General features: G+C 41.8%; 1 protein-coding gene across 2 annotated transcripts in view; it reads left to right on the top strand.

Annotated features, from left to right (window-relative positions):
• Positions 1-21,754, top strand: part of LOC139635030 (proton myo-inositol cotransporter-like) — a 67,744-nt gene that overhangs the window by 22,017 nt on the left and 23,973 nt on the right. For both annotated transcript variants that reach the window (XM_071501935.1, XM_071501936.1), the window contains one exon: positions 18,267-18,375. In XM_071501935.1, the coding sequence (XP_071358036.1) occupies positions 18,267-18,375 (109 nt within the window). The remainder of the gene's footprint in view (positions 1-18,266; positions 18,376-21,754) is intronic.

The following is a 21,754-nucleotide window of genomic DNA, read 5'->3' on the forward strand; positions in this document are numbered from 1 at the left end:
CTTTACTTCATCTTTTGAAACAAACTCAAGATGATGATGATGTGCTGTCACCCTCAAGTCAATGAGCTATGATTACCGCCTTTTCAGCCTGAGAGGCAGAAAGGAGGCGGGGGAGGGGAGATTTGGGGGTGGGGTGCGTGGGGTGGGAGGAGAGGTCGAAGACAAAGAGAAAGTGGAGTGGAAAATGGAGGTGTTGGGGCAGCAATTATGATGGAGAAGCAATATTGTGGCAATATTGCCGTCCAGTTCTGTCAGCCATTATATTGCCATTTTTCTTGAGAAACTTCACGGTGCGCTGTATTGAACACATTGATTTCTTTGGAAGGCTTGTTCATAACAGTTCTTGTTTCAAGCAACACTGAGCAGACTCAGGTGTAACCTTACAATAACAGAGGGCATGTGTGAGTGATGGAGGCAACATCAAGCAGTAGATCACAGCAATTGTACATGACATTTCTGAAACAAAGACATATGGAGAGCATTTTTAGAAATTAGAAAAGTTATAAACATGACAGTGGCCATGTTGGACGCATGTCAGGTGCCACGCCTGGTGCCTCCATGAAGCACAGGTCTTCTTCTTATGTTTTTTGATGGTTGACAAAGAGCTTTTTGGTGCATTACCGCCACCTCCCGGTGTGTGAGCATCGTTAACTCACGCTGGAGCTCAGCTTCACATTCATTAGTTTCAAATTTTCAGTTCAGTTTGTCATTCGCCAAAACCGTGAGCATATTCAATGAACGTCCTCTTTTAGCTACCGTCCTACAGGTAAGTTTGTTTTCTTTGTTTCTTTGCTAGTTGATACAGAGGTGGCTGTCAAATGCTGCTTGAATTCATGAACGGAGGCTGTAATCAAGTTACAATCAATTTCAATAGTAACAACAAAATAAAAGTATCTTCTCAAACCACTCTATTAGAACTATCAGCTTCTCTGCTGTGCTACCCAATGGTCAGTGAATACACAACGCCCTGTCAGAAGGAGCATATATGCAGGTTAGATCATTAGCTGCAGACATGTGTCTCTGTATATACTACAGCTGGGTGTATAGGTATATGAACAGGTATGTGTACAGTACTAAGATGAGGAATAGAGTACATACATGAGCATCATTTTTCTCTTTGTGTGCTTGTAGTGCAGACAGCCCAGCAGGTCCAATTTTGGGTGCAGTCATCTGCACAGGGGTCTGTGTGGACCCTCGCAGGCTTGGACAGATGATGACATTTATATCGCCATGCAGAAATGCATAAACCATGAAGGGGCCTTAACTTAAGGTGATAAGTGAAAAACAGCTGCCTGTAGGTTGATGACAGTGGTGGAAGTGGCAGTAAAGTAAAGCTGTGGCAATGAATCCAAAACAGTGAGCTGAAAGATGCTAAAACGCTCCCTAGAAACTGAGTGAAATTATTTCTGTATAGTCACTTGATCCATTATTGAAAAATATATATATTTATCAGTTTGGCTCTAAAGAGCGATATACAGATGTTTGGTGGAATATGACTTTCAGTCTGCTTATCCAGTCTCTACAAATCATGTTGAATAGGAGCGATGACAGAAATCACTCAAGCACATTGACATCAATTTAGCACAGTATAATCACTGCATTATGTCAGACGTCCTGGCAGACAAACAGACACAGCCAGTCGTCAAGATGAAGTTTGAAAGAGAACACAGCTTCATTGAAAGTTAAAAGAGCTGACAGTGTTCAGATTGGTCTAAAGTAGAAACTGTACCATTACATACATAAAAACAACATCAGTCAAGGTGAAGGGAATCTAATTAGTGTTAAATAGAGCCTATTTTGTATTTATTTATTCATATCAGTCTGAAAACAGCTGTTATTTCTCTGTATTATTTGCCACCTCCTCTTAAACCTGCCTCCGTTTACTCATGATTGTTTTAACCATCTGTCTCCAGGTAATTGAGTGGTACACTGTGTTAGCTATCAATAAAAGTGTTCTGCATTTATGTTCCTGCTGCGTGTTTATAAATGATTCATTTCAAGCCATTATAATCACCGCTTATTCATACGAACACACAGGCACAAACACGTTGCACACACACCTGATAGACGTCTGAGGGAGTTTTCACATCTACCTCCACTGCGGTCCTAATTCTCCCACTGATCTTTAATAATTCAAGATATTTGAACATTTTATGAAACTCCGCTGCTGCTCCGGGTCTGTTTAAATCCACAAGGAAATCATAATGAGACCAGAGCTTTATACAGAGGAAGAAGTGTTTGGAGTTACCGAACAACAGCCCCATTCAGCATCTTAAATTTTTAACCTGACCCATACGTATAAAATGAAATTTATAGATTTCTTTATTGGTCAAAATAAATCACTGTAATTAAACATGCCTAATGCATATAGAAGGGTTGAGGGGCCGTATTTGATAAATTCAACTGGCTTCAGAGTTTGTAGCATCCAAGCGTCACTATTTCGTGTTCACAGCTCTGCTCTCAAATCAGGACTTAATTAACTCTAAACATCCTAAAGGCACCGTCTTCTCTGCTAATTTCACTAAATATGCTTTCAATAACGACACTTTTTACTCTAGTTTCCACCTCCCGTTTTTGAGTGTTTGCAAACCCAGGTGGGCTGCCTGTCAAATATGTTCACAAGACTAATATGAACAAATATTTTGATGCAAGATGAGTGGAAATGACACGTTTTCTGCCCGTGATGCCATCAGTTTGAACAACAATGAGCTGATAGTAGGGTGGAGTGCAGGGCAATGAAACCAACGTCCCAACTGGGAAATTATTATGGTGGCTGCATTAGCAGAGGATGCAAGGCAAGGCAAGCTGTTCATGATGAGCGGGGAGATAAGGGAATTATCTTTCTCTTTACTTCAGTAATTGGTTTCTATCTCGACCCATGTAGTCCAAAAAACAAAAGTATGAATGCATTCAACTCCAGATTCACGTTGTCTAGTGCTGGTGCAGATTAGAAATTCACTGTTCATCAGCGAAAGAATTTATTGATCCTCAAAAATATTAGCAGACACTTGAAGGTGTTCACAGTTTTCATTACTTTTCGTTGTGAAATCAATGCACTCTCAATACAGAATGAGGAGCCTGGGGATTGCTTCTTTGTTTCCAGCAGAAAGAATACATAAGCTAAAAAGTTCAGAGAAGAGTTAAGCAGCTTATTGATTCCAAAGTTATGAGATGAGTTGCTGATGATACAGGGAATGGATGCTTCTGGTAAAATACATTTTAATGGCAAATGTAATCCACTGCAGCAAAATAATAAGTTTCTTGCAATAGGGAGTTTTGACCCTATTGCATTACAAGAATAACAAAACCCCAATGTCAAGAGGAAATTGAAGGCTTAAAGAAATAGTTTGACATTTTTGGAAACAGGTGCATTCACTTTCCTGCCAAGCGTTAGATGGGCAGATTGATACCAGTCTCAATGTACCATTCCGTCCCGTAAAACCACAATGTGTTGTTTTCACAGTTATTGTATGGATTGTATTAGATTAAACAAACAATATATTTTTTTGTTACCTTTGGACAGAGTCTGGCCGGCTGTTTGCCCCAGTTTCCATTGATGGTGAAAAGCCAAGCTAACCATCTCACAGCTCACACCCACGACCCCACCGTGAATTCAGCTGAGGAGAGGATTGAGGCGGACGCTAGCGAGGGTGTTGTGAGGAGGATAAAATCATCAAACAAAATCCGGCGAAAAAACGTTTTCCATTCTGTACCTCGTCAGAACTGAGGGGCTACATGTGAAAATTTGTGAGACTTTTCGAAACTGACAATCTGACAAGAACGCCTGTGTGATGCAGTCGGTTTCTTACTTTCCCACACTTTATCTTTTCATTTCTTACACAACTACTGTAGTCACTTTTCATGCCTGCAAGGAGAGACTGTGTCAAAGTGTGCACCCTCCCCACTGGTACCTGTAATCGCTTTTTCATGCCTGTCTGTTAGTGGAGGCTTTTCACCTCACTTTCATCCGTGGCCATTTGGAGCAGGTATTAACACTTTTACCTTTAGATAGTTTGTTTTATGCATACCAGACCTTTCAATGCGACAACCTCAGACAAAAATTTCCACCTCCACGGAAAATTATGGATTTGAAGACATTCTCACTGCTCGTTAGAAAAAAAAAGGTAAAAATGGATTCTGAGTCGTCTGCGTCTGAAAGTTTGAAGAGGTGTGTACTGCAATTTTTCAGCCTTGACTAATCATCACTAAACTCACAAAGGGGGAAATATAAGAGACTTTTAATGGCACCACTGGAGCTTTTCACTTACATGTATTGCAGAGCATAATGTGATTGAAAGGAGGGCTACTTTAACACACACAGCAATATTCCTCTGAAGATGCTCTTCGGTCCCTGTTTCCACATACAGCGGCAGCACTGAAGCGGTGACTCATCCAGTGAGGCCTTCTTCAATTAAAACATGCTTGTTGATTTGGTATGTTTTGGGTACAGGCCTTCCAGTGAGCTCAGACTGAAATTAACAAGCACAGTAATGGTTATGACTCAAATGTTCCATCTGTAGAGGTGGGTTTATTAGGTCAGTAAATTATTTTTGAGCAAAATTATTCTTCAAATAGGCTTTAATGGGAAATGAGAAATTCAGATGATATAGGTGCCTATGTCTCCTGTTTCCCCCCGAGCCTCTCCGACCCCCTCTCTCTTATCTCTGTATGTGTGTGTGTGGATGTGTGCGCCTAAGGAAAGACCCTTGCCATTTGCATTAAGGCAGGTATGCAACTGGTAAGTCATGAATCTCAATAACTCATTTAGATTGATTACTAGCAGACTTCAGAATGGCTCCAGAGGTTTCATTACTGGCCAAAATGCAAACACAGGAATGGATAGATGGGTGTGTGTGTGTGTGTGTGTGTCAGGTTTGTGAATGCAGCTTTTGCAGGAAATGATGCTCCATGACGCACATATAGCAAACATTTTTGGTGAAGTTTCATCAAACCGTGGAGCATTTACACACTTGGACTGGTTTATTTTACTTGCTTATAGGGCAGTATTATTGAGCTGTTAACTGGTGTTACTGTTAACTGGTGGATTGCAGGAGCTGAGACTGGATTTACTTTAACTACCCTCTTTCAAAACTCTTTGATGTACTGGAAGTCCAATATGCAAGCAGCTTGTAGTGTGTGTAATTTTTGTATACAAGCTTAGAGCACGGGCCGTGCCGCTCTCCAGAGTAACTACTGCTTCAGCCTCTTCATTTCCAATCACTATCACTGGCTGTAGAAAAACAGAAGTCAAAGGTCGCAGTCCTGAAGAGTTCATGTAGCTCAGTACATATTTCTCAGAGTGGAACACACATTTGCATTAATGAGGCATTAATTTGGCCTCACACCATCCCTGCAGATATCATTTCAGATGATGAGCTTTGGTACAGTGGTCCCTTCAGTTACCTGTGTGCTGAAGCCTGATGTTTCTATCGGAAGAAAACTGATACTTATCAGTATGATGATGCAGGTTGTTACATCATTAAAGTTATTTGCATTATTATACAACAATTAGTTGTGACTAAGTAATTTGATTGGATGAGAGGTGGTCCATGAGTGCTGATACATAGCACAACAGCATTGGGACTTTTCACTACATGTATCACTTCGGTTTACATGTGTTCTATTTATTAGCATTAAATTAACGGTCGTTATTTATCTTAGATTACAACACACTTTGCACCACAAAGATGAATATATTTCCAGACATAAGATTTAAATTATATGTGGTCGTCAGAGGAGGATGAAGCGAAGGAAAGAAGCCTTCAGCACCTTCAGGTGCGCTCATATGACATCAGCCAAGCTCGACAAATTAGAGAAGGCCTGAGGTAACGTGCAGACAAAGTAGCAAGCTAGTGTGCAGGAAAATGTTTTTTGTGTTGCTTAGCAACAGTCCGGTACCAGTACAGTTGCATGAATAAATGATGAAATAATCAAACAAATCATAATCTGTTGCTAATGATGCTAATGATGATGCTCGAAGAACTGTTGTCTGCCTGCGGCCTCGTACCTATGACCGAATCACAGCCGTGCTGATATTCAGTACATCACTCCCTCTTGTGTGATATTGCTGGAATATAATAATAAGAATAATAGGATTGTTACAACAAGAAGAATAAGTGCTAATAGTTGTTCTCTGTTCTCATCTGAGCAGCACAGATTGCTGATTCCCCTCAGAAGACAGATCTCTGTACAATCTCGCCGGCTCTTCAACACACATTTGTTTCCTTGTTCCACATTCGAATGCATCGCATCATCTCAAATAACTGAGCCAGCACTTTAGAGATATGATAAGAAGTTTCAAAGGAGTTCTTCATTCACCCTTTATCTCGCTGCTACAGCTTGTATCTGTTTCCCTGAAACAAACTTTTCTAGTGCCTCTACTTGAGTCATAATACAATCTTTTTTTTCTATCCACATCTCTATCTATTTGTCATTTTGTCTGTACCGCAGATTGTTCAGAATATTTACTTTGCTTGAAGGAATCAATCAGACATTGATTTGTCTGCTTAATCATCTTTTGGAGGCTTTGTTTTTGAGCAAAGGTTTCTCGGCACATCGTGAGCTGCAGCCTCTCCGCTGTGTACTACAATTGTTCGGTAGGAGCGTTACCTGAACCCACTCTGTTTGCCTCAAGGCTGCTCAGACAAGAGGTACGAGTGAGTCGTGCAGAGAGGAGATGGTATTAGAAAATAAAAATTTGACAGAGATCAAAATGTGAGAATTTCTCAACTATTTGCCACTAAACTCTTAACTTCGTCTCAGTTTTTAGTTGTGCTTAAGGAGAGAGATAAACCTTTTCAAGAGCGACATTATTTTTTGTTACCTGTAGTCACTGTGGCTGTTTCCCTAATGGCGTGCTATTCCTGCATCGGTGCAGTAACAGACAAAACAACAACATCTGCAGATGCTGCTGAATTATTTGAACTAAGACAGTGTATCAGGATGCCACGGCAATTAACACACCAGCAGGTTAAATATGGATGGTAGCCAGCCGACTGCTGTTTCCAATGACAACAGATCCTTTTCCCCCTGTGGTTTTCCTCTCACCTCTTCTTAACTCCTTCCCTTTCCTCGACATTCCTTTCCTTTTCAGCTTTCCCCTTTCCTTTTCTCTCCTCCCCCCTCATTTCCTTTTTCCCTTTCATTGCCCTTTTTTCTTTCCTTTCTCAATTCCTCTCCTCTTGTTGTGTTTTCCTTTCATTCACGTCCTCTACTTTTCCCATATCTCCATTTTCCCCTCCTTTCATTTCCTCCCCTATTCCTTTCCTTTTCTCTCATTTACTTTTATTTATTTCCTTTTCTTTCCACCCATTTACTTCTGTTTCTTTTCTTTTCATCTTTCTTTTCATCATCTCCTCTCGTTTCCTCTCCATTCCTCTTCTTTCCACTCATTTCTTTTAATTTGTTTCCTTTCCTGTATGTTCCTCCTCTTTCCTCTCCTCTCGTTTCCTTGTCTATGCTTTCCTGTTATAAAATTCTTCTCCTCTCCTCTCCTCTGCTCTCCTCCCCTCTCCTCTCCTCTCCTCTCCTCTCCTCTCCGCTCTTCTCCTCTCCTCTCGAGCCACATTTGACCACTCTGAACTAACTCTGACCCTGCAGGAGGACCGTTTCAGATTCACATCTCCAGCCACGTCACAACACGAAGGTCATCGCTGTACCTTTTGAAATGCAGATCACACTTTGCTCCGCGGCTGCTTGCACCGACTCTTTTACCAGTGAGTCTCTTAGAAACGCTGATGTCGCCAATCATTCTGCCTTTGTGAGTGATGTTTGCTATTACACAGATTGGTGCGCAGATTGAACCGACTGTCTGCATCCAAACCGTGGGTGCCATCTGTTTAGTGATCGCCTCTGGACTTGAGTGGTATGTGACTGAGCATTCATATCGTCCTTTGCACTGATTGTAAGGAAGTGGTGTCAGCATTATCTTCCACTTCGATTATATTCAATTCAATTTTGTATTCACTCCATTTGCTTTATTTGCATAGAACTTCAGTGCTGTAGTGCTCTGCAGGAAATGAAGCAAAATCCAGAAAGATACCAGTGATACAAGGTCAAAATCTGAAAAACATTAATGAACTTTTTCACAGCAGACAACAATAATCAAAAAAGTGCTGCTGCAACTCATTAGCTGTAGGGGGGTTAATGAGGGCTCTGACCTTCTGGGGCAGGGGTTTTCAATTAAAATTCAAAGAGGTCCAGTTAAAGCAAGTTTCCCCTAACAAACAGACCTTGGTCCACTTTGCCCACATTTCTCCAACTCTCATCTCATCTCTCTCCTGTAGGTGTATCTCACTGACTGTTAAATGATTGGCTGAGTAACATCATGTGACCAGTGCCATAAAGGCTAGTCAAAATTGAATCTCAATAGTTAGTAGGTTATATATCCTCCTGTATATGATGGCGTCTGGATCCAGATCCAGACAGAGGTCCAAATATTAATGACATCCCAAAGACATGCAGGTTAGTTAATTGACAACTCTAAATTGCCTGAAGCTGTGAACATGAGTGTGAATGTCCTGAGATAGACTGCCGACCTGTCCAGGATATACCCCGCCCTTGCCCAGTGTCAGCTAGAATTGACTCCAGCCCCATCACAACCCCGAAAGGATAAGCGGTACGGCTATTGACTGAATGAATGAATGCTAATGAATATATGAAGGTCTCTCAGTTCACCCCATTAGATGTCACTGTTCTATTTGAAAGGGATAAAATGTTGAAAATGTACTGATTGAACTTGTTCAGTGGACTGAAACTGCATGCAGACGTTAACAGGCTTCCATGAGTTTGCCTGGTTAAAGGTGCTCCATGTTTTTTCTGGTAACTTAGCAGGAGCAGGTGGTGGTGATAATGGTCGCTGGCCAAGAGCTTCAGCCATTGATATGCTAACAAGACAAGAGGTTATAATATGTCCTGTGATCAGCACGTCTTCGTCATCCTCTCATGCTGGAGTAACATTGTTTTCCATTGCTGGAGACGGCCGTTGGTGAGTAAAGGAATGAACATGCTAACGTTGGCTGTGTAGCGGTAGCAAAAACTTATAGGACCTTTAAAACCACACTGTCCTCTCACCCTCCCGTTCATTATCTGGCCTGAGCTGTGCCTTGTGAAACTGTCAGTAACAGATTAATGGAACAGAGTAAGAACAGAAAGATGGTTTTCAGCTTTGAGTTGCTGCCACTCCAAACTGTGTTGTCAGTCTACAGACTAACAGTGAATCGTGTGTGGGTCATTATGTTGCAAAAGAAGCAGCAAGAAAAGGCAACAGTGACAAATAGAGAACAAAAGAGCTTCTTTCTCCGAGCTCCCCTCTCCTCTGTTCCCCTGTAGGTTTAAAGCAGCTTATTAATAATTGAGCGAGGAGAGTTTTGCAATGGCAGATCTATCATGATTCCCCCTCTGCGCCTGTCACCATCACTGCATGGAGAGATGGATACTGAACCAGCCTCTTTCACACGGCCTAACACAGCACTTTTTTTTTTTTCCTGGTGTGTGTGTGTGTGGGGGGGGGCAGATTCATTGTTTCACTATTTAAAAATGTGATAATGAATATCTGCCGGCAGGAAAACGTTGGCTCAGACTGCAGAGGGAAGAATCTCCACATGGCAGATAAGACAAGATGTGTGAAAAAATGAGATATTTGAATGTGCAATTTGTGTGTATATTTAGTTCAGCTGCAGCTCTCGATTGTGTGTCTCCTGTGTGTTATAAAGTAAAGCAGCTGAAACCAACAGAAACATGCAACACAAAATATATAAACAGTCAAAAGACTTATATCTTACAACGATGTCTGATGAGTGTGTTTGTGTGTGTGTGTGCGTTTGTGTGCAAGCATGTGTGTATTTCTGCCTGGCACCCTTAGGCAATCAAGATCTTTCTATCTCCCTCACACAAGTACAAACACTAACACACACTTGTTATGTTTCTACTCTCGTCCCTCAGGACTAACTACCCACCACTTTGTGGTCAAACTGGCAAAAGCAGCAGCTGATTCTTGCGTAACACTCAGCGAGTACAGGATGGTTCGAGTTTACGCTCTGAGCTGTCATCTGGAGGCAGGAAATGACTTGAAAAGTAGTTACATCCCTAAACTTTTTTGCTGTGTTACTTTTCATCCAGTGATTGACACCGTGTCTGCAGGGAAACTTGTCTAAGTGCTGAATAATAGAAATCTCAGCTGGAAAATCAGATGGAGTTTAAAAATGCATGCGCCTCTGTGTCGCGTCCTCCTCTCAACTTCAGGTGCCTCTGCTGGTTTGATCTGATTCAAAACCAGGCAGCTACTTCTCAACCAATATGGGAAACATTACACTGTCTGGCTTTCCATTTCGTTCTCCCTTTGTGTAACACTCTGTCCTTTGCCACCAGGCCACAGAAAACAACACGAGAGACTGACAGGAAAACCAGAAAGGCAACCTCCTGCGCTCTATTGATTGATTTCTTTGATGTTATTAGTTTCAAACTGGAGAGATGGTGGTTTTGTTGACACTCACACTGAGACTGGAGCTGTCGGAAACACTGTTAGCTTCTGCTGTGACAGCAGCTCCACATGATACAAAGTTTCCTCTGTCTGCTGTTCCAGTGCACCGTAGCTGCTTTTGTTTTCACCAACATGAGGTGCTGTTTTTTTTTCCACTGTTACAGAAACGCATGCCTGCGATGAGGATTTAGAGAGAAAGCCACATTATTTCTCATGTCTAAAATTAAAGCGGCCGACTGATTAGAAAACTTTCTTTGCCACATTAGTTTCATCAAAGCACGTGGAGCTGGTGTAGGCTTTCTTTGGATTTGGAGTCAGTTATTGGAACAATTGAAATGTGGGCATTGCTGGATATTGTGAATGGAGGCAAAACAAAGCAAAAACGAATTAATTTTAGAGCAGTCAGAGGCGAGGGGATGGAAGGAGTCATAGATTTCAGGAGTGAAGAAGCGGATGGCTGCGATCAGAGCTGACATTGTGGAGAAAAGTTTTCAACACCAGGTGCTGATCAAGAGAAAAGGTTTGGCTGATGCTTCATTGCTTTTCCAAACCTGTTACATCTGGTAAGTATTTAAAATTTGGGTGATTATTTGCTTGGGTCTAAGTAATAAATGAAAATTCTACTCTCCTACCATAATGTTGATAAAGTATTTTTTTTAAAAACTGAACTAGTATAGGCTCCATTGCCCCTGTTGTATATTTTTTATGTTAGTCCATGTGTGAGTGTGACTCCATCAACCCAATCTACCCATCCATCCACCCGTCTGTCTGGTGCTCGGCTCCTGGCAACTGCTGGCCCCTCAGCGCCCTCAGATAAACACAGCTGCTCCCCTGCACCTGCAGACAGGAGTCTGGGATATTGGCAAGATTTGATTAGCTCCACTTTAAATGCTGTGTCTACTAATGCTGCAGGTCCAGAGGTGATTCTCAATTATCAAGAAGCAATCGAGTTTCCTGTTTTCCAGAACATGATTATTTTTAGATTTTGAAGATCTATTAAAACAGGAGACACACATCACACATAGTGTCTTCATAATATTATCAAAACAATGGAGGCAGATACGTCAGCTCCTGGTGACTTACTTACCTGCCTCACTTACAAGCACCTGACAGCACCTTCTTCTGCTGAAGAATCAAAGATCATAGAAATAAAGTCCAGAGCTTCAGTGTGCTGAAAAAAAAAAATCAGGAGAAAACACAGAGAAGTCTCCTCCATCCATCCATTTACTTATCCAAGGTCAGGTCTTGGTGGCAGCAGGTCAAGCAAAGCAGTCCAGACGTCCCTCTACCGATTTCCAGCCGCTCCTGTGGGATCCTGAGGTATTCCCAGGCCAAATGAGATACATGATCTCCCCAGCCTGCTCTGGGTCTACCCCGAGGCCTTCTATCAGTTGGACATGCCTGGAAGACCTCCAGTGGAAGGCTCCCTGTTTAGGCTTCTATATGTCTGAAAACCACACACCCTGTTACTTTAACCCCACTTTAGTTCATTAAGCAGGATTTAGAAGATGTAAGATAAGATAACCTCTATTATTCCCACAGTGGGGAAATTCACAGTGTTACAGCAGCAAAGTGGCAGTGCAGAGAAAAGAAAGCTGCAAAGAAACTGCAATAACAGCTATTTGAGAAAAATAAATAATAACAATATAATATAATATAACATATTTACAAGAATATACAACAGTGGCAGCCTAACGACAGTAGCAGGGTATGTAGATATGAAATATTAACTGGCACAGAGTCTGAGGTCTGTGAAAAAGACTTAAGTGGCCAATTTGAATATGGAGATGTTCTACTAAGATTTTAATTATCCCAGTGAGCCTGTAATCATGTCCAACTGAGGAGGGCTTTCCACCATATTTAACAAGTCTCTTTAAATTCCACCTGTTTCTGTTAATCAAACTCTGATATCAGGTGCAGTCACCAAATACACACATAAATAATTATAATAATTATAATTCTGGAAACTGGAAGTGTATCAAGTATGATTAGCGAGATTCTTTCTTTCAACATGATTTACCCCAATTTAGGGAATAATAAGATATTTTGAGAAACACATTCATATCATCGAGTTAGATGAGAAGATATCAAATCAAATAGTAGCTTTTCGATCGTTTACACAGGTCTGTTGGCACATTTGTAGTGTTCCACTAAGTGGGAGATTTTGAAATTCTCACTACCTGTGACTCAGAGGCTGACGTGAACAGTTTTTCTGAGCATCTCATGATTTTACGGTATGAATGATGTGACGTGAGCGCAACGACAGACAAGAGATGGTTAGCTTAGCATAGCATAAAAACAGGAAACAGCTAGCCTGGCTCTGTCCAAAGGTTTAAAAAGCTGCAAACAATCCTAGCAACCTCAAGGCTGCAGGACGCCATGGCTCCAAGCCAAGACATACGCTGTGTCCCACATCAGTTGTGCCCGCCTTACTCTTCTGTCACGAAGCCTGGCTACTGTCACCAAGCAACCTTGACACCATTAAACTTTTTTATAAATTTTATTTTATATAGTGTTCAACTGAGCTGAGCACCCAATACTTACATTTAAAAGTGTAAGCCTCTCTGTCGGTGTTGTTTGCTGCCATATTATTTTCATTACCGGGGCGCATTGAATCTTGGGATAGGTTGGGCCATGAAGGATTCACCTGTTGGAGCCTTTGTCGCCAGGAAAGGAAGGATACATTTCTCAGCCGCTTTGAAATGGGACAGCCTGGTCATGCAGCTGTTACATATTCACCCCTGAATTGGGTCACAGCTCTAGTCTAGCACCCAACCCCTTGTAAAACCACAGTCTGCTCTTTCACCTGTAGATGTGTTAGGAAGGAAGTGTGTGTTATTTTTTTTAACCTTTGGACAGAGTCAAAAGTTTTCTGTCTTTATGCTCATCTAAGCTGTATTCTCATGTTTAGCATACAGATATGAGAGTGGTATCAATCTGGTATCAGGATAAAGATATTTCCCAAAATGTCAAACTGTTCCTTTAACACGAGGGTCTTTTTGCATAAAACCTTTGCCTGTGATATAGCTTTAAAGAGAGATTCAGCTTGATTACATGGTGGCTTTGCAGTTTTAACATTAATATTTAAAATCCTGCAGCTTCTTTGTAATTTAGTGAAAACAGGCTGCACGGTGGTTCCACAAACAGCCTTTGCAGGGAGTGTCTTAATTTCTATTCTCTATAAGTCCTGACCTTCTGTTCTGATCTTGACGGCGTTGAGTGCGAGGTGTCATGATCCGACTCTGATGAGGAAGCGGAGGTGAGACAGGAGAGAAGAGGGGAAGTATGTGGAGGAAATAATTAGAGTGAAGGTGGCGGTTGAGGGAAGAGGGCTGCAGATTGCCTGCTCAGGCTTCAGCCCTTGATTGCAGCCTGCTGGGTAACATAAGTGAAGCCCGCTTCCAGCTGCTTACTGCCCGAGGACACGGTGATTGGATGGATAGAAGGTGCTACTCCTCTCCAGCTTAAAAGCAGTCTTTGTAGACTGACTTCTATCTTTATTATTCCTCCTGTGCTTCCATCGCCTGCCTCATTGGGCCTCTTTGTTTGGTGATTGGTCCGGCTGCTCTTCCCTTCTTGATACTACTGACTATGTATTGACAAATGGGTTGAAATACACTGATTTACAAAAGATTTGTAAATCAATATGGTAATCAGCCAGTGTCAGTTCAGTGAACAGATGCCTGACAGTGTTCCTAGAAAGCGGGCTACCATCTGACTCTTTCTTCCTCCTCTGCTCCTTTCTCTCCCGCCTGTATATTTCATTAAGCTGACTGCTGCATGTGTTTGAAGCGTGAATAAAAAGAAACATCTGACAGGACTAACGGTGGGAAGTGGACACTTTAATTGGCCGTGTGGGTTGTTACATTAAATTGGGGCTTTTCCCTTAAGAAGGTAGCTGAGGAAAAGAGATGATGGGAGATTCCTTCATTGAATATCAAAGAGGAAGAGAAGAAGAAGAGGGAGACGGGCCTGGTTCTCATTAAAAACACATCCAAGTCTCCCCCTGCTCACTGTACAAACAAATCATATTATGGTCATGATGGTGCAGGATTGATGACAGAGCTCATGTGAGTCTGTGATGACCTGTGTGTGTGTGTGTGTGTATTAGGCTTTTACAATCACAATCACTGCTCATCTCTCATAGGAACTGGCACATCATAATATTGTTCCTAGTGTTAGTCATGCATTTAAACATAATTTTTGCACCTGAATGCATCATTTTTTGAATGAAGGTCTGTATTTATTTGATCACAAGACAAGATGTGTTTCTTTTTTCTTTTTTTCTTTTTTTTAACAAAATTGTGTTATAGTGGTACTGCAGGCCAAAGTAAATGAAATATATAAATAAATGAAGCAGATATTGTTGGAAAGCTTCAATATGGAATACTGATGTGCAATTACTGCAGTGCTATGAGCCTTAATCACTGTGCTTGTGGCTTGCTGGTAGCGCACTGACTTGTTTTTCATTGCCATCCCTCTCTTTCAATATCTCATCTGATTAAATTACGGTTGGGTGGTGTTCAGCTGAGGAAATGAAGCCATGTGTTTTTTGAGCTTGTGTTTGTTTATACATGTATGTGAGACCGTGTCTGCACATGTACTGTATGAGGGAGTCAGTGTGAATGTGCCTGTTTTTGTCTGGAAAAAGTTGTGTATGTGTGTTTGTGTTAATTAGCTTCCATATGTGATGGACGATTGGCCCTTGACTCAGACTGTTTGTTTTGGTCTTATGTGATTCTGTGTGTGAAAAGGGGAGCCAGAGAAATAATCCTCTGCTTGTGTAATCGATTGCGTCTGAACGTGTGTTTGGCTGAGTAAATTCAGCTCTTCTTCAGGCGGCCATCAGGGCTCAACTCTCTTGATAGTTGACTTCAGCCTATGAATACTGACTTCCCTGTTGGCTAATCAGATAAGAGTCCTCTGCCCTGGTCTCTGGGGATCAACCAATCTCACTCCACCAGGTTAGCTGCATGGAAATGGCTCAGCCCATAAATGCATCACTTCCTCTTCACTGTCTGAGGTTGGAGCTGTGCTTATATTAAACCTTGACTTTAGAGGCTGAATCTGAGCTGCTAATGGCAAAAATACAGTAGTTCATTGAGAAGAAAAAACAAACAAACTGCAAGGTACTTTCCAAAACAATATTTGTCCAAAACATTTGTAAGCCAAGCAGGCTAAGGGATTCATTTTACCTAACCTGATTGCAAACTCAAAAAAGGGAACTGTCAAAATCTGTGCAACAGAGGGTAAGAGATCTCTAATCTCTCAGGATCCTGCATTTCCCATAATGCAGCTGGTTTATGCCTGTTCATAAGATGCCCCCTGCTTGATAAATGCTCATCTTTCAAACCTTGTCCCAACTTCGTAGCCCCGCGTGTATTTTATTACCATAGACTGTAAATAAAGATGGACGTAGCCTCCGTGACATCACCCATAGGTTTCTGAAGAACGGTTTTGAAGCTCAGAGTGGGCTGCTCCACTGTCGCCATCTTGGCACTGCCTGACTTTACATAACACCCAGCTAATCGCAAAATGGGTAAAGAGGTGGGGTGTGTGTGGAGCCAAGAGTTCATGCCGGTGTGTGGTGAGTATGTGCTCACCCTCCTGTGACTCAAAGCGGTACCAGGCTGTAAACATGTTCATTATTATTATTAATAATTATTATTAATTATTATCATTATTTCTGCTGTAAAGTTGGTCATTTTAACATGGGAGTCTGTGGGGATTGACTTGCTTTTGGAGCTGGCCTCAAGTTGCCTTTCGAAGAACTGCAGTTTGTAGCACTTAAGTGTTGGCTTCATTTTCCAGCCCTGGAGGCATCTGGTATCTGGAGACCCTCAGGACAGGACTCAAAGGCAAAGTTGGCGAAATAAACTGCAACAAAAGCCACATGCACAATGATACTATTCACTTTCAAGAGTCAACATAATATTATACTGACAACATGAGAAAAAGAACACATCAATTCATCAAAAAATCTAAAGTCAACTCTGAGTTCTTTAAGTAGTTTTTATTTCACTCAGTACAGTAACAAAACAAATTGCTTTGTGTAACAAAAGATATAACTTAATTATCTAGTTTTTTCTAATCATGTGAATAACATAAATAGTAATTTTAATTGTGATTTTGGCACCGATTACCAGACAAGCATGACGCTGACACAAATACAAACTATGGTAATTAATTATCAAACCTAAACCGTGGATGCTCCCGTGTGCTGAAAGGTTTTCCTGGCTGCTGCGAGGGAAAACAGCGTTGGCTCCTCATGTGAAAATCAGCACAGTGAAAATAATATTAACTCTACGTTATCATTCAGTGAATATGAATCAAGTAAATTGCTGATGTTTTGCATGCACAGTGCACTTAATGTTACCTTGAACTCTTCATGGCGCTGCTACAGGTTCCACAATCTGTCAGGTGACAGGAGACAGTTTTGCCTTGTTTTCCTACCCGTGCTAAAACTCTGTTACACAAAACCCTGTGACCCTAAACATGAATGATGCATTTTTTTCAAATTATTTCCAGTTGAATAACATGAACCCTAAGAAAATAATTGCAGAGGCTGCCTATGTGCAGCAATTGTAGCTTCTGCTTATAAAAGGACACTTCAGGAAAAAACGTAGGTGTTAAATCAAAGTTAAATGCACAATTTTATAGAAATTAAAAGTCATAAAGTTGTGTTTTTTGCTGAGAGTGTGCTGTGAAAATTGCCTCTCATCTCGTAAAAAGGATGAAAGTTAAAAAGCCTCTTTCAGCATTTCAGAATTGAAAGGAATCAAAGATGATAATGTACCTCGAAGTCTGACAGGCGGCCATCAAAAGGAAAGCTGAAGTGTGTTTGTGTGTCAGCAGGGGCTCCCTCTGCAGAGTCTGGTCTGCTTGTCAAACAGCTAAAGGAGGCGTCCACTAGTCCAGAGTCCTCCTACGCACAGCTGCTCCCAAATAATCAGCCTGTGTGTGTGTGTGATCTCATATTTGCAGGCTCATGCCATTCTTGTTTATGATATGTTTGCATGTTCTTGTGTGTCCTGGCGTTACCTGTGTGGTTCTTTGTGTGTGTATTTAGACTTGTTTGTCTGATCTCTCTTTGCTCCGCGTGCTTCCCTCTTCATCCGACAGCTCCATGCCTGTCTCTCATCCTATTAAGACGTCTCCTCCCAGAGGAACCGCTTGTCTGTGTGTGTGTGTGTGTGTGTGTGTGTGAGATCACAGTCTGGCTCTGTTGCTGAGCCAAGTGGGACTCGGTGAGGCCAAAGCCGGCGTCAAATATTTGTCTCATCCCAAACTGAGATATCTGAAAAAGCAGCTACTGTGCTTGCAATCCTCAAGAGAGACTTTTTTGTTTTTGCACTTTTCCAGTGCCACAGGGAGATCAGAGGTCAGAGTCAGCAACAGAACAGCAACCCTGGAGCTAACAAAGCATCAGCGTCCTGTTCTAACTTCAGGGAGGCAGATGGTTGCTGTCACAGAGGATTGAACCTACCGTGGGTCGTCCAATATCAGGACTCATTATGCTAACCTGATGCCCAAATCATGACTATATTCTAAATATGGGGATTTATCAGCTAACAAAAGTCTGTACGATAAATATTAATGTACAGCCGGTAGGTTGTTAACTTTGCTGCAAGAAATCAGTTGTTAAATTCTCACTGTTGTAGCAGCCGGGGTCTTGCTGTTCTAGCGTATTTTGGAATGAAACTCTGTAAAAGCCACTGCATGTTTCGCAGTGAAGTCCTGCTGAGCTTGAAATTAATTTCTGCTGTGACTCTGCTTGTGCCTCCAGATGGCCCGGTGATCTGGCGGATGCTGACCTACCCCCCGACTCGGCGAGCCCTCCTGGTGGGCTGCGGTCTTCAAATGTTCCAGCAGCTTTCAGGAATCAACACCATCATGTGAGTCAAAAAGTCCACCACAGTTTTAGCTCATTCGTCCAGTACAGGTCCAAATTACTCTCCAGGTTGGGCCGTGACAACTGACTGTAAACCAAAGACCAAAGGCAGTTAATATTTGTAGTTTTGAAGTGTGTGTGGTTGTCTAGGCTTCAAGTCCATTCATATAATTCCAGCTTTAGTTGACTTCTTTGCCGTATCTAAAAATTACATTTCAGTCTGCTGCACCCAGACGGCTGTGGTGACAATTTTGTGAAAGAATAACTGGAAAATAACTCATGCAAATCCTCAGTTACAAAAGCAATTGCATCCATTCATAAATCTTTCCCCTGTTTTATTTCCATCAATTCTATTTTACGCGATTCCTCCAAAAAAAAGACATACAGTAGCAGGTTTGTCATCTCGAAGAAAAAAAAAAGTCTTATTGTGAAGTGAGCACATGCGACACAAATAAAAAAAGCACAGTTTGAAGTAGTTCACCTGAATATATCTTATTTTATGCCACTTTCTACTTCTACTCTGTTAGATTAGAGAGAGATATTGCACTTTCTTATCAGTTTCATTTATCTGGCAGCTCCAGTTAGTTACTAGCACATTCAGATTAAGATTGTGCATTAAGGGGCCACCTGATGGGCAGGTTGTTAGGGCACATACCACATGGGTTTAAAAAGCCCTGAGCAGCGGGTCCCCGATTTGACTCCCAGCTGGTTGGACTTTTTACTGCATGTCAATCCCCTGCTCCCTCTCTCTCTCCACACATTTCCTGTGTGCCTCCACTTTAGCTGTCAAATAAAGACCTAAAAATGCCCCCAAAATAAAATTGAAATACCTAAACAATACCTCCCAGAAAAGCTAAGGGAAAAGTTTAAAACCGAAGGTAAATGTAGCAGTTTTTGTTCTTGTTTCCTGTTTCTTGTCCTGATGTATTACAGTGTTTTTGTATTGGAGGAAATCTGAGTTATTCTTCCACTAAAATGCTGAAAAATGCACAGTAGCAGAGGCAGAGCCATCAAACACATACTGTGTGGTACATTAGCTAACCATTACATTAGCCTTAATTAGTATTGTGTAAGGGTGTCACTCACCTCAAGCTTCAAGAACAGATATTGACAGGCCTGATGGCTGTGTAATCAATACTCTTATTGATTTTCCATATATGCACAATGAAAGAGAGAAGACAATAACTGGCTTTAAAAACAGCTTGGTTGCTCCCCGACCAGCAGAACATAAGTGACTTTATTTGTCCATACTCACACTGTTCAGTCTTCATAAGGGGCCATTTTCAAAAGTGGTGGATGAGGTGGTGGTGGATGTTGCCACACGCACTCTGAGCAGTGCTATGTCTTTGGGACAGATTGGAGGCTACAGTGAGTCGCTATCAGAAAGTGACAAGACAGGCTAGCTGGTTAGCATGCTAACTTAATTAGTAGACAGACAGGACTGGTTACAGCTCTTGGTAGTAGTGGAGTAAAGGAATGAAGTTTGATGCTGAACTCACTTCTACACTGGTGATAACTTGGCTATGTAGGATATGCAGGACAGGACATGACACTTTGGCAAAAGATGCCACTCAGTTGAGTTTATTGCAAAATGTGCCAGCTGGTTCACAGGTGATATATAGACCAAAAAAACAGGATTCATGAGAAAATGCTGGAATTTCAGCTTTGGTTTTGTATAGAATCATTTCATATATATGGGCATGATGATTCTTCCTCAGACTGAGAATCAGGAGGTTTCTCCGTGATGTCGCTGTGTGAGTTGAGCTACATCCACCCTGAGCTTTTGCACATGCACTTCACAAAGGTCAAGTGTGTGGTGTGGACTGCCGTCGCAGAGGTCAGGTGGGTCAAATAGGGTTCAACTGAAGTAGAGTAGCTGTGGTAAAATAAAAGTAAAAAAATCGTTTTATTTTATGGCCCAAAATTGTTTGTAGGTTCAGTAGTTAACTACACAAAAAATGGCAGAAAGAGTCATTTAACCACTTAAATCACTATGCACACATGAATGAATCTGAACAACCAGCAAGTCACTGCAAAATGTAATTCATGTAATTCACACCGCTTGGGCACACAACTAACACGCAACATATTGAACATCCAATACATTTCTGAATATTAATCTCATATAACATACTTCAACACATTTAATAAATGTAAACTATATTAATCTATTTTCCCGACTGTGCCAGATGAAGCTGTGTGTCTCTGTCCCAGATCAGACTGGAGAGCCTCTGGTGTTTTATCTCCTCCACTCTCAGGGTTCGTCAAAGCAATGATGATACATGACACTGAGTCCGTGTGTCACCTGTCTTCCCATTCAACACGAGAGGGATCTAGACAGATGTATTTGGTTTAGCAGCACGGTATTAAATCACAAAACATTTCTTTCATCTTTCATAGCAAAGCGTACAGCAGGGAGCAGTAGCCTCATTGCATTACTGCCCAGTTGCCGGTGAAGGGACGGGCCGCCTTTCCTCTTTTATTCTTTTTATCTTTCCATCCGAGGAGATTGTGTCATCTGTCTCTGTCTCACCTCCCCTCTGAGATGAACTATATTACAGGCTCTGTAAACAATCTGTGGATATGTGCTGTTGCTTAGCAACCGTCGGAGGTGAGAGTAATAGGATAAGTGTGTGTGTGTGTGTGCGTGCCTGCATGCATGTGTGATTTCGTTTGGTTCTGTGGACTTTGGCGTCTGCGCATGTGCACCTGTGTGACATATGTGCGCTCACGTGGATATGTGTATGTGTGTGTGTGTGTGTGTGTGTGTATGTGAGAGACTGCAGGTATGGCTGTTTGTATGTGTGTTTGTATCTTGAGAAATTCAGCTGTGGTTGGCAGGGATGACACTCTGGATCTGTCACAGATTGCGTTATCTGTCTCACTGTCTGTCTCTCTTGCTGTATATTCATCTTCATCTCCTGCAGCCAACAGTGTGAACAGCGGAGGGGACAAGCAAAATGTGCCACGGCTCGGCCCCAGTGCACCTCTCTGTCTCTCTGACTTGTCTACCTGCCAGTCTTCCTGTGAAGAGCATGCCTGCTAGTTTATCTGTGTCAGCGGTGACCCATTTACGCGGAGCATTAACACATCTTCGATCAAGATGGTGCAAAGATTGTGTTATGTTTACACCTGGCATTAAAATGTGTCTCCGGTCTACAAATTGAAATCTGATTGCCCTTTCATTTGGAAAACTACCCACTGAGGTTTCCTTTGGTGATAAATACATCCTGCAATCGTGACATTAAAGACCTCATCCTGCTGGCAATCAATTCATGACAACAATGTCCCAGTTTGACTTGTTCGCTGCTTGTTTGGTGTGATTGGAAATGTTTTATTTAGCATATGCAAGTACTGCTACCGGTATGATCCCATCGCAGCAT

This window comes from Trachinotus anak, unplaced genomic scaffold, assembly GCF_046630095.1.
Source record: "Trachinotus anak isolate AG129_WGS33_773 ecotype Australia unplaced genomic scaffold, CSIRO_AGI_Tana_v1 ptg000018l, whole genome shotgun sequence".
Classification (NCBI taxonomy): Eukaryota; Metazoa; Chordata; class Actinopteri; order Carangiformes; family Carangidae; genus Trachinotus; species Trachinotus anak.